The sequence below is a fragment of the Equus przewalskii genome, chromosome 17 (assembly GCF_037783145.1).
Source record: "Equus przewalskii isolate Varuska chromosome 17, EquPr2, whole genome shotgun sequence".
Lineage (NCBI taxonomy): Eukaryota > Metazoa > Chordata > Mammalia > Perissodactyla > Equidae > Equus > Equus przewalskii.
Window position 1 is genome coordinate 44,255,580 of NC_091847.1, and position 13,596 is coordinate 44,269,175.

At 38.4% G+C, this 13,596-nt stretch overlaps 1 protein-coding gene across 3 annotated transcripts in view; it reads right to left on the reverse strand.

The window, feature by feature from the left end:
- The window catches only part of GRB14 (growth factor receptor bound protein 14), a 121,163-nt gene that overhangs the window by 47,737 nt on the left and 59,830 nt on the right, over positions 1–13,596 (reverse strand). Inside the window, exon 1 of one of the 3 annotated variants that reach the window (XM_008533478.2) lies at positions 12,900–13,191. The exons of the other annotated variants lie outside the window; for them this stretch is intronic. Coding sequence (XP_008531700.1) covers positions 12,900–12,962 — 63 coding nt within the window. The 5' untranslated portion in view covers positions 12,963–13,191. Of the gene's footprint in view, positions 1–12,899; positions 13,192–13,596 lie in introns of those variants that run through there. 3 annotated transcript variants of the gene reach the window in all.

Sequence of the window (13,596 nt, forward strand, 5' to 3'; positions counted from 1 at the left end):
GGAGCTTCAAAAACTGCTCTGGGAGCATGACACTTCTGGCAATGACAATCTAACACAGAGAGAGAGGAGCCCCTGCCGGGGATATGCTGGAATATGCGTGGCCCAGACCTCTGTTTTGGCTGCCACCCTTATCCATGCGGTTTATACACGTTATACCTCAACTTCCCTGAACTGCCCTCCATAAAAAGTAAGTGTACGCAAGAGATTAAAAATTAACAACCCATTTTTAAAGCAGTAGACACAACAATGTTCCAATACCTAGAGACAACAAGAAATGGTTAACTTTTCAGAAAAACGCTTGAGGCCCCTAAAGCCTTGAGACTAAAAGAGACAAAATATTGAAAATATCAGACAAAGGCCATTTCTGAAAAAATAAACAAACAAAATAAAGAGATCAAATTTGAAAGCCAATTCAATATGTATCACCCTGCCGCCAAAGCACGCATCGTATTCCTCTGCCACGATCCCTGGAAATTCTAAGAGATTCTGCAGAAGGCCTTAGGAAAGAACGGGCTGGGGCTGAACAGCCAGGCCTCCTCCTCCCGGCGGACCCTAGGAACAGGATGGCCCGGTACAGCCAGGTCCTTTTCCAGCCTGGTTCAGCCAAGGATACGTGAAACAAATTCGGAGTTGTCACCTGGTCATTTGGCAACGCCACAGAGCAGAAAGGGGGCATCGGACCCCTTGGTAAGTAAGTAGCTACTCAACAGCTTCCCTCCACTTATCTCTTGTTTCTTCTAGAAGAGGGATAATCACTCAGCAGGTAAAAAGCAGAGCACAGATAAATATATGAGCAGGAATCCTCAGGATGAAGTGAGGGAAATTAAAAATAATAAGAAGAAAGAAAGAAGGCAGGAAAGAGGAGGGAAAAGATCACTGAGGCATGGTTACCTTCTCTTTTTTTCTGCTTCTTCTCCCCAAAGCCCCCCAGTACATAGTTGTATATTTCAGTTGTGGGTCCTTCCAGTTGTGGCATGTGAGATGCCACCTCAGCATGGCCTGATGAGCAATGCCATGTCTGCCCCAGGATCCAAACCAGGGAAACCCTGGGCCACCAAAGGCGAGTGCGCGAACTTAACCACTTGGCCACGGGGCCAGCCCCTGCATGGTTACCTTCTATGCCAAAGTTTCTATTTTAAGAAAATTGAATTTTTCAATTAACTACATTTAAATACACATTTAATATGTAATTCTTATCAATTAAATAACTAATTCTTAATATTTCATTTAAATTAATTTAAATGCCATAATTAAATACCAGGATCTCACCATGATGTAACATACATAAGTTTTATTATTTTTTAATTTTGTAAGCTTATAAACAGAAATTTATTGCCCGTAGTTCCGGAGGGTGGGAAGTCCAAGGTCAAGGTGCCAGCATGGGTGCATTCTGGGGAGCCCTCCTTCCTGGTTCACAGCTAGCACCTTCTTGCCATGTCCTCACTGGGAGGAAAGGGCAAGGGAGCTCTCTGGCGCCTCTTTTTTTATTTTAGTAGTTACTCAAGTTTTTAATACAAATATTTAAATTTACATTCTTCTATCAAGTCTAAATTTAATCAGCAGCACTATTTCCTCCATCAAGAAATCAGGATCACAGCATGGTTCTACTTCCTTCGTGTCCCCCTCACAACGTCCCATGCTGCAATGATCTGGGATTTTAATCTCATTCACTTCTTCATTCACTCATCACATCTTCCTTTCATTCAGCCCAAACTCACTGAACATCTAGTAAGTTTCAAATTTTTTTAGCAATTAAAAATGATCTACACCTTGTTCTATATCATGTCAGGAGTATGTGCGACACGGGTGTACCCATTTATCAAAATTGTAGAGCTAATATTTATACATCTCAATAGAGAGACAAACAGACAACGGCCAGGCCATAGATAAAAACAGAACTCTGACCCACAACCTGCAGCCACCTACCACAGCCAGTCCAGGAGGCCAGCCTGACAGAAGTCAGACTCGCAAGAAGCCAGATTGCTATCTCTAGTGACAGTCCAGGAAGGTAAACAATAACTTCTGGAACAACTGGCCCCAAATGGCCAGGCCTTGATTAATAACTGACGGCTAGGTCTCCACTTAAAGTATATAGGAATACTTAAAGTATATAACTCTTCAACAGAAAAATAAACTCATTTACTTATTATATCTATCAATTATATATATTAACATACAATTAATAGAAAATAAGCAATAAGGCCCATAGAAATTTGCTATGTCTCAAAGTAAAGCTTATTTTCAGCTCTTTAAAAGTTTATATTTCATATACAGTAGGATTATAAAGCCATCTTTTAATGTTTCAGATTTTTTTCTTTATTATTTTTAACAGATAGGCAATGTACCTAAATCATGTGAAATATTTTTATATCGAGGTCAGAGCAGCCCTGGACTTTTACATTCTTCTAAAAAGGAATGCAGTGTCCTAAGATAAGAGGAGACAGTCTGAGATACTTTGAATTAAGCAATTCAAAGAGTTCCCTTGAAGGGAATGGGACATAATATATTCATTATAATATATTCATTATTACTTATTCCAAATCTCTAACAAAATGTTATATTTTAAAAACAAAGACTGTTCCAGAAAATCCTAACAGCTCAAGAAAAGCTGTCACTTCCTTACTGCCATCCCATATTAATTTTCTAGCTGTCAAATATTTATTAAAAAATAAAATAGTACATAGTTTAGAGAAACCAGGTAGCAGGGAGTCTTAAATTCTCTCCATTGAGAGAGATATTGAACAACACATTTTACCTGAGCATGAGCAGTATGTGTTTAATTAGTTCTAAGATATTACTCAAACAATATCAGAATTACAGGAACTGACTGACCAAACACATCTATTCCATATCCCTGTGGCCCCTTTCAACTTTATTCCCTAAAATCCCTTTCCTAGTCTCTAAATCTGACCATAGTTGGTTTTTTTCCCTCAGTTTCTTGAAATAGCCAACCTCCTTTCAGACACAGGGCCTTTGCACATACTGTTTCTGCTGCCTAGAACACTTGTCTGCCCACTTTATACACCCAACCCTCAGATAAAACATTATTTCTGTGGGGAAGCTTTTGATGACCCTCCCAAGTTTAGGTCCAGGCCCTCTCTTCCATGTATGCATGTGTACAACTATGTAATTACTATCCATCAGCCTTCACCACTCAGAATGCCACATGACAGCAGGGATGATGTCAATGCTTGCTTCCTGTTATATTGCCAGCAGTTAGAACAATGCCTGGCATGTAGTGAACCATGAAACATAGTGATGAATGAAACCATCCTATATAGCCCTGGAGGAGATAGGATAAAGCCTGGATAAAGAGATGAATTCAGAGTTAAAGGACCTGTACTACCAGGGATCCACAGATCTTCCAGGAGTTCTGGGTATGAAGTCAAATGGCAACGATGGGGTTTTGTGATGTATTAATTTGTTTCCCATCCAGCTTCTGGCCAAAGAGGCCCAGTACGGACTCACTACCGGAAATGCTCCAGACTTGGCATGGCAGGCGGTTTAGCACTGCCACACCTGACAGCTTGGATCAGTGACACTGCCGAATCATGCCACGTCTAGGCTTCCAACCAAGAATGGAAAGACAGTCTGCAGGCAAAGGAGGCCCGGAAAGTCTCCTTGAAGCCCCTCTACTCTAGTCTATCCTCCTATTCTGTTCTTGACCCTTGCTGCTTTCCTTCTCAGGCCAAGAGCCCTGCAGACTGCTCCTTCCTTGGCTTCCTTTCTCCCTAGAGGGTAGAAAGACAGACCCTAACTCAAGTCGGGGTTCGATTTTACGAAGCGAGAAACTGGAAGCCCTGGAAACAATGTGCTCTGTTATGTGGTAGGAAAAAAAAGCAAAAAAAAAAAAAGCTCCGATTTCCTTACAAAAGAAGGCAAACATTAAAAACTAAGTCTAAAAATATCCTAAATCATGCACACGCACATATCCATATGTATATACATATGTTATTTTAGGACCTAAATCTGCTAGGAATAACAAAGAGGGGTCAAATCACAAATCCCACACTCATGTTTCCAACAACTTCATCAAAGGAGTGTTCCTGAAGCCCTGGTGTTTTTAAAACTCGTCTAATGCCTGTGAAGATGCCAATGCTGACTAATTCATCTTTGAAGTGAAAAAACCTTCACAAGTGCTAATGCTTATTCATATTTGAAGCAGAAAACCACTGGTCATGCTTATGTTGGACACAATGTTATTCCAGTATCTCCTTTCAGTTTTTAAGCAATCGTTTATTCCCAGAATAACTGTAAGACATGTCTAAGTGAAAAAGTAAAAACTGTTTCACCCAGTGAGAAAGAAGGACTAGTTGGGGAGTGAGGAAGGAAAAGTATTTAGAAGGGAAAAGGGGAAAACACGAGGAAAGAAACCACTTATTAGAGCCCAGGATACATCAGCTTTCGTTGCAATTCTCGAGTGGCCTGCCATTAACTGAAACACTTTAGGAACTGCCTTATTTCAGTGATTTTTTAAAAGCACATTTTCTCACCTTTAACTTCTCTGAAATCTAGATGTAACTTACCATCAAAGGTATAGCACAGTTTAACTGGAAGCATATAAAATAATGATGCTTCTTGTAATTTAAGGTGCCATAAAATCCATGAAATATGCTATGTTCAGTCCTTCTGGAACATTTGGGAGTATTATTTTATCAACTTCTAAGAGCACACCCAATATCACTTCCTAGACCTAACATTCCCATGCTGTGACAGCACTAGGAACAACCGATTTATACTCATTTTCCTAATTTTACCTTTCCTTCATTTTCCTAAATACTTATATCAGTACAAAACATGTCTAGAGCATATTCCTATAAAAGAAAAGGAATCAGTACTGTAAGAATCATCAAATACTCAAGGTTAGAAGGGCTCTGGGATATCCACTGAAATCCTCTCATTTTACAGATGAAGCAGCCAGGGCTAGAGATGGTCTGAGGTGCCCGTGGAGCTGCCGCTGGTCACTGGCAGGGCAGGCCATGGAACCGTCTCTGGGCTACCTGATCCTCTTCTCGCCCCTCTGCTCATCCAACTTTCGTGCTGCTTTAAGCTGTAGCTTCTACACAATATCTTGGATAAAAGTCGTAGATAACTAAACATCAGAACATAAAAATACATATACACAAAGTATCTAGCTTTTGGAAGGTTAAAAAAGTTGGTTTTCTTTGTGTTTCACTTTTCTCAGCGCTGCCCGCCAGAAAAACGGCATATACTGAAACCGCCAGCAGAGGGCGCCTTTATTTCTCAGTGGGCGCAAAGAGAAAACTCGTTTTGAAAATTACAACTTTAACATTAGTATTTTTAACCCCATGGAGGTCCTGTTTAATATAATTACAAGCTTTTAACAAAGTTTAAATCTATTTTTAAATATTCTTAACTGTTTGAACTTTTAAGATAAATCATGTCTGTACCTTAAACTTCAATAAGAGGGATTTTTTGGGGTGGGTAGATAGATATTTGGCATATATATAGACACATGCACACACTCATAGATAAATAAAATCACCTCACCAGGAGTCTTTCCTGGGATTCATGGAGGAGATTCTCCCAGGCATTTAGAATGACGATGTCAAAATTTTTCTTCAAATCTTGATAGAACTATTCAAACTAATTTGACTTCTGAAACTATAAAATAACATCCCTCTTATTTTCACAAATATTGCTGAACCTATATGTCCAAATATGCACGTCCAATTAGAAGGCTATAATCACTTTCTGACCACGTTGTTTCTGCCAAAATAATTTTTGAATCCTTCTTATGGAACTGTCTTAAGAGCAAGCATTTTTAATATTCCACAGGGGTAGAAAAATCTTTATCCTTTCAGAGGGCTTAATATCTGAAATTACCAAAAGTCTTGCTTCTTTTTTCTGCCAAAAAGAGATTCTTATTTTCTAGATTTGGCTTCGGCTGCTGGGGCATAGCCAAGAGAGCCAGCCCTAAGACCGCCCCAAGCAAGAGTCTGAGACTGTTAATCAGCCCAACTATTTTTAATCTGCCTTCATTGCCAAACGTGGACCAGGCATCGTAGTTTACAAAATAATATAAGGCACGACCCGCTCCCAAGGAGGTTTACCCCAGGTGCTTAGGGTAGTGAGGGATGCTGGAGTCTATTTATTCTGTGATCGGATCCCACACCACCAGCTTTTCAGTTATGAGTCTTAGATTCCTTACACTGGAAAATGGACAAAATGCTGGCAAACTGATAGCACTCAGTTAATACTAGACATTATTATTATAAATTTTTTAAAACAAGGCATTCATGATAAGTCTCAACAGACTCCTACAGTCCCACTAAGCTCTAAGGACAGCTGACACATGGTTAAGTCACTACGTCTTTGAGGCAAGACCGAGTGCACAAAAAGAGAAAAATAACGAGGAGAGCAAAAGGCTGACTGGAGGAAAGGTGAGATTGTCCGATGAGTGGACTATAGGCGAGATGGCAGAGCACCGCAGCTGCACGGACAACGCTCCGCAGCACGCATGCGCCCATGCGATTCCGAAGCTCAAGCCTGCCTCCGTCGTTTTGGGCGGTGTGCTTTGGTAAGACACCTAACTTCTCCAAGCCTCACTTTCCCCATCCCAAACCAGGTTTGTCTACCAACTTTGGGGGTTCTTGTGAAAATGAAAGAGAATGTGTAATGAGTGCTCAACACATTATAGCTGTTTTTATTTTTATTGGCGTGTGTGGTGGGCAGCGAGTACACCAAACTGCCCACAGCAGCAAGCTGGAGCTGGACAAAGGTAAGGAAAAGGCAGGGTGGACCAGTTCAGGTGGGCCCTGTGTGCACGGCTTTCCAGCACAAGGTATGAAACCCAGGAAAAATGAAGCGAATGCAACAGAAAGACAAACGTAGAAAAGGAAAATCCAATAGCAGGTCAGTATCAAAAGAGGCCGATCTTCATTTTTGAGAAACGGTGTTTATTCAACAAATAGTAATTATATACTAACTCTGGACCTTCCCTGTGCTGGGCAGTTAAATCCAGTGATGATCAAAAGTGACACACCCTCTGGCAGCATATGCTAACATTCCAGTAACATCTCCTGTGTCTAGTGAAACAATGTGTTACACCAGCCACAGATTTATCTCTTTCAAATATACAACCCAGAAGCCCCTGCCTGATACTCCGTAGAATAGTGAAAGGAGAAATAATCTAACCACTTATCTTATTATATTTAAATCTATGATTCCAGATTAAATATATTTATTAGCATTACAATAGTTGGATTAATTTTTTTAAAGTTCAAATTGGAGTGCACCTAAAGTTACAGAAAGGGAGCAGAAGGAAGAAGCATTTGAAAGCATATTGTCTTTCTCTTTCTAGATGCATTATATCAAAGACAACCACTTTTTGTTTGACTCATTTGCTACAAGGAAATTTTTGGATAACCACCTTAACAGGACAGGGCACAAAAAATTTAAATTCATAGCAATAGGGAGATTTTTAAATTGTTTATGAAACTAGTAAAACATGCAATTTCACAGATGAGGGGAAAAAAAGAATTCACATTTGTTGAGCTTCTACTCTCTGTCAAGTACTTCTAAATATTTATTCTATTTAATCCTTACAACCGTTCTGTGATCCCCAAGACAGACAAACTGATTCTCAGAAAGGTTTAAAAGCAGACATCCAAAGTTACACCACTCGTCAATGACAGTGCGAGCTCAAACTCAGGGGTTCCTGGCTCCGAAACACGCAAGCAATCGCTACTACGTCACCCGTCCTAAAAACTCACTTCTTGAGAAAGGGAACATTTTGTGAAAATACAAAAACCATTCATCTATGTAGCACCCTTCCTGGGTGAATATGCAACTAAGTTACCCTGTACAAAAATTAAAAGGGCAGAAGACAGACCAAAGTTTAGCAAGAATGAGAATTCCAGATAAACAGCAATAACAATACTCACTACCCATCATGACCATCTTCCAAGCAAGCCAGCCATCTAAACCCAGGGCACCATCTGTGGACCTCCATTACCCTCCTATACTCAGAAAACTTGCTCTCTCCCCACTTACCACACCTTCTACTCTCCCTATACAAGTCATATAATACATTTGTTCAAAAAGCATAACCATATTTCATATCTGGCATGACAATAAAAATCCAAGGGACAAATATCTAATGAATGCCCAATATTTCTGAGGCACCTATAGTGGAGAAGGCCAGCTGCCCACCAAAAGCCACCTTTGCCCTCTCCCTCCCTAATGAATCCTGATTCTGATGAGGAGGGCAGTGTGTTGAGCTCAAGGCCTACGTTTCCTGGCTTCTCTTGTGTCCAGGGTGGACCACGTGACACAATCCTGGCCAGGAAGATGTAAGCAGAAGCTCCCGGTTATGCCAGGGTGGCACGTTAACATCTGACAGAAACTGGCCAGCAGGCTCCTGGTCTTCCCATTTTGTATCCTAGGAATGAGAACATAAAAGGAAAAGGGACCCACACTAAGGAAGATATAACAGAAAACAAGAAGGAGTTTGGTTGCCTGAGGACGTTGTGGGGCCACTACAACAGCTTCAGAATGATTCTTCTTATAAAGTGAAAGAAAAATAAATCTCTTCCCTGTTGAATATGCCCTCATTTGAGTTTTCTGGTTACATGAAATTAAACTCAGCCTATAACTGACAATGCACTTTATTCAAAGAGCCTTTCCCTTAAATTTTTAAAATCTAATTGTAAGACCAAAAAAGATGAATTTTGAAAAGCACATAGTACAAGATATGCAAAAAATACACAAGATATACAGAGAAGACTAAAAGTCAAAATGTGAAAAGCCAGAAAGCCTAAGATACACACCTATGGATAGCTAATAAGACTTAAATATCATAAAAGGTAATAAAAAAAATTGATGTCACATGGCAGCAGTTACTGAATTAAGCAAGGAGTAACAGGTGCACCCATTGATACTGAATCAAGACACCATTAGGATAGATGGGAAAGAGTTTTAGAAGGCTTCCGGGTGGTACTGCAGCCTGAGCTAGGAAACAATCAACAGCCTTTGGAAAAACAAACAGGAGTGTGGAGTTGTCTGTGGGCCACAGAGCACAGACTAGGGGCAGAAGTACAGAGAGACAAACATCAAACGCTCGGAGCACACAGAGGAAAACAATGTGCTGGAGTGGAGGCTTCCTCTGAAGCCTGGGAAGCCGCAGTGCACCCAGGCCCTGAGGCGCACGGAATGCTACGTCCATTTGGAAGGATTTTGTAGGTATTTAAAAGTTTCTGGGCAGAAAGTGATATGAAGATCTGTATTCTTTTATTCTTACAAAGTAGTTTTTAAAAAATCATAGCAGTAATTTAATGGTTTGAGGAAGGAAATGAATATAACAAACTATTCTCTTGTATAGATGGGGAATTGGACCTTCTGATAACCAGCATTGCTCCGTATTACACTCATGAATTTCAGATTTGCAAAAGGATCTGAATCTTAAGAAAAATATATTCTAAAAATTATCCCTTTTTTCTCTGCAATTTCAGAAGACACTTCGGGCTCTTTCGTGCTTAGGAATATCTCTTGTAATTGTCATGTGGATAAAGAATGAAGAAATGCCTGTAAACATAATTTGAAAAACAATGTTAATCTGACAGAGGCGTGAAACACTCCTACCCCACAGAATCAGAATATGAACAGCGGGCCTTCTGACCTTGAAGGCTTTCTAGAAAAAGAATGTGAATTTTATATTGCACTTAATTTATACCTTACAGTGCTTGAGTCTTTTGTTAACTCTTTGGACCCTTAAAATGTTTTCTTGAAGTAACATACCAATCTAGAGCTCTGGGTATGAACTGTCTTTCCATCTCTCTCTCTCTCACACACACACATACACTATCACTCACACTCACTTTGCTGCCTACAATTGCTTTTTGAATAAAGTGTTTTCTACACTAGAGCATATGGGAGTTGGTGGAGCTGCAGAGGAAGAAGAAAGGATTTGCCTAAGCTAATTGCAGACTAGAAGTTTAATGGCAATTATACACACCATAAGGCAATTCATTAACATATTAATTTCAGGAGGAACACGGATCTAGGAGAAACACACTGGATGTCACAAGACCTAGATTCTATTTCTAGCTTTGCCATTGACCTTCTGGGTGACCTTGCGTAAGTCACTCAACACCTAAAAGACTCAGTCTTCTCATCTGAAAAACAAAAGGCATAACCTGTAGTTATATGAGAAAAAAACTAAGAGGTAAAGGATTCATTCAGAACACATGGGGAGGATGCGACAATTTCTAAGGGATATGATAAAACCTTCTTCACTAGAACCTTGATTCACTTGGATCAAGGCAATCAGATCCTAACTGAATTAGAGGAAGCCAAAAATTTCTTTCCAATTTACTTGATAGTCTACCAAAATACTCTGTTCCTCAAAGATCAAAGTGTATTTGATCTGCTACAAAAAAGACCCATACCATGTTAAGGGCTGTATTTAAAATGCAAGTTTCTAACCACTCTCAGGAGAATCTTATGGCCACTTAGAGCAGATACACTAGCTGATAAGAAAATTACTCCCTAGGCTATTAAGCATTTTCAGAAATGCCCTCACAGCTCTTCAGATGATTAGGATTCTAGTTGTCAAATTATTTTGCAAGAGCTACTCATTAGGATGGACAAACTTTCTGCTAAACCTGTGCAAAAAGCACCTGCCTTCTCGGGAAAATGAGAAGCTGCCTTCCAAATACTCTGAGAAATGCTTATATTAATTTATAAGATCATCTTAAATTATGATACATATAGAAAGTGACAAGTCAATTACAAGTGTGGAATAATCTATTTAAAAAAAAAAAAGTCACAGTGTAACCAAAGCAGATGGAATGTTTGTTAGTCAGAAAAATACCCAATTCCTAAACTAAGAGATACCAAGATTTTCAGAAGAATCTTATAGACAAGGGGTCCTTTGGGGATTAAAAGTCAGGTGAAAGGACTTTCAGCAAATGATGATGTGCTAAATTATATGAATACTTAATACGTGGTACTCATTGGAAAGGAATAACATGGATTTGGGCCTAAGGAATTGTGACTTATGTAATTATTATAATAGAAACCTAACAAGAAGCTTACTATAAAAGACCAAGAGAAACCACAATGATGTGTCCACTGGCAGATCAGAACTAACATCAATTATAATCAGAGCTTTCCAGAGTAATCCTGTTTTGCTACTCACCAGTCAGTGCTAGCAGCTATTTTCTAACCACATTTTACTATACCAATTTCCCCTAGACTAACTGCTCAAGTCCTTGAAAACGACAGGACAGCATCTTTTTCTAATGTTTTATACTCTCTCTAGGAAAATAAGAAATGGTTTAAATATTTCACTAAAATTGTGAAAATACAAAATATATTATTTGGTTCATAGAATTATAGACATGAATAAGACTGAAGAGAGCATTTAACGAAAATCTCTCAGCTATTATCTTACAGGTGAGGAAATAATGACTGTGGGAGATTATATGACTTGCCCAAGGTCACACAGCTAGGAAACAGAGAGCCCAGGTGCTATGCTTTCCACCATACCAACCTGTCATCCAAAAGACCACACAATGAAAGTTTCTTGGTCAATCTAAGCCACAATATTAACTGCACAGAAGAGCTCAATCATAAGAACAGAGATTTGATATGCTATTTTAATATACTTTTCACATTCCCAATGAGTCAGGGAATCTATATGGTCATTATTAATACATTACTAAGTCTAAATCAAAGGAAAGATTCAAGCTCAAAGCAGAATATTTTTAATTAAAGTTGCTTCAGATGAAAGAAAGGCATTAAGAAAGATAAAGAACAAATGTTGGCAAAATTACCATTTACTATTCCAATGCCAAGTAAAACGTGCCTAGTGAATAAATGATCAATTGGATAAGAAAATAAATTGAAAACCTAAAAGTTAGGAACAATAAAAAAGAGACACTTCTTTAAAAAAAACCAAAAGACCCTAATCGTTAGATCTGTCATTTTCAAACAAATTAACCATGACCTTTGACTTAATGAAATACACTAATAGTTAACTAACAGTTAACTATTAAAAGTCGAGTATGGAAATAAACATTACAGTTTCTAGTGTCACCAAAACCTTTCAGAAAGCAGATTGCCAAAAATGTGTTTTGGTGTTTTCTTTTTCTGTGCAACAGATTTGACTCTTTAAGGAGTTCAATGCAATGTTCTAATTTAGTATATTTACAAGAGAAGTTTAGTATATTCAGTTTTACTTAATTGTGACATTACACAGTATATTAATTAGCTTATAAAATGCAATGCTTCAAGTAAGACATGGAAATAAACTTTACAAAAAACTAATACGTGCAACATTTTCATACACAGGATTGACTGCACTAATAATTAACAGAAAGCCCTTTCATAGGGAATTTAATGGAAAGTTTTTCTTAGGCAAATAGGCTGAAATTCAAAAGAACTAGAGGAAAATGGGTAGAAACAAGAGGATAATAAACTGGTGCCATATGTTTAAACAGTAAAACAATTATATAGTCCATTCAACATTGAAGATGGATGTATTATGAATTATAGTGAAACAAAGAAACTGTTCCTCAGTAAACAAATATAACACATAATAGCTAGCAGATTTCCTACTGAACTAAAGGCAAAAAGGCCTGAAGTTACAGTAGAAGGAAAAGAAAAAGAAAAGGCTTCAATACAGTCTCTAAATCACAATGACCTGAAATTGAGACCAAACTGCTTTTACACGGAGCTTTTTTTACTACAGAGATGTTCTAGCACAGCATTTTTTCCCCTAGTCCAATTCCAATAATATATCCTTTAATTACCTATAGCCTCAATGAATTACAGTCTCTCTCAGGATACGTAACTAAAGTTTCCAACATATTAATAAACACAGAGAAAAGAAAAAAAAAGAAAGAAAGAAAAGAAAACAAGCAGGAGGCACATACCCTTTTCTGCAGAACTATTGGCGTGATTGCAGGCAGAGTGACTCTTCTCGCACTCAAACTCATGCCTGCTCTTCTCAGAATGATCCCCCCTCGTAGATCATGGACAAAATGAAAGAAATCTTTTACAGTTACTCCTTGGGAATCTCAGGGCTCAGAGCAAAGAAACAACTAGAAAGTAATAAATGTCACCCTGCGTATGTGATTCCAATCTACCCAAAGCCAATTAAGGATGGCTGTGGGACAGGACAAGGCAGCAACCAATCAAAGCCCGGAAAACCCCGCCTTTGTCCTTGGAAACACATTCTGATACTTTTGTTTATGATATTTAAAGAACCAGATTAACAGGCATCTAGTTCACTTAACTTTTTTTTCCAAAACAGTGCAATTCAATGCCATCTTTGTTGACTAGGCAGTTATGTCTTTACTTTACTAAAACATTTCAACATATGGCAGATAAGAAACTGTTTACATTGGTCTATTTAAAGTATATAAATATGCAGATGAACTAAATTTACTTTTGCTGCTCATAAAAGTGACAAATGGGTCAATTGGAACACATTATATGAGGCAACAAAAAATAATCCTGGAGTTAGAATTAGTCCAAAAGTGTTAATTTACATGTTATAATGAAACATTTTTCATATACCTTTATGCATTTCATCTCCTAAACAGCTATAATTTTTGTATTATGGACCTT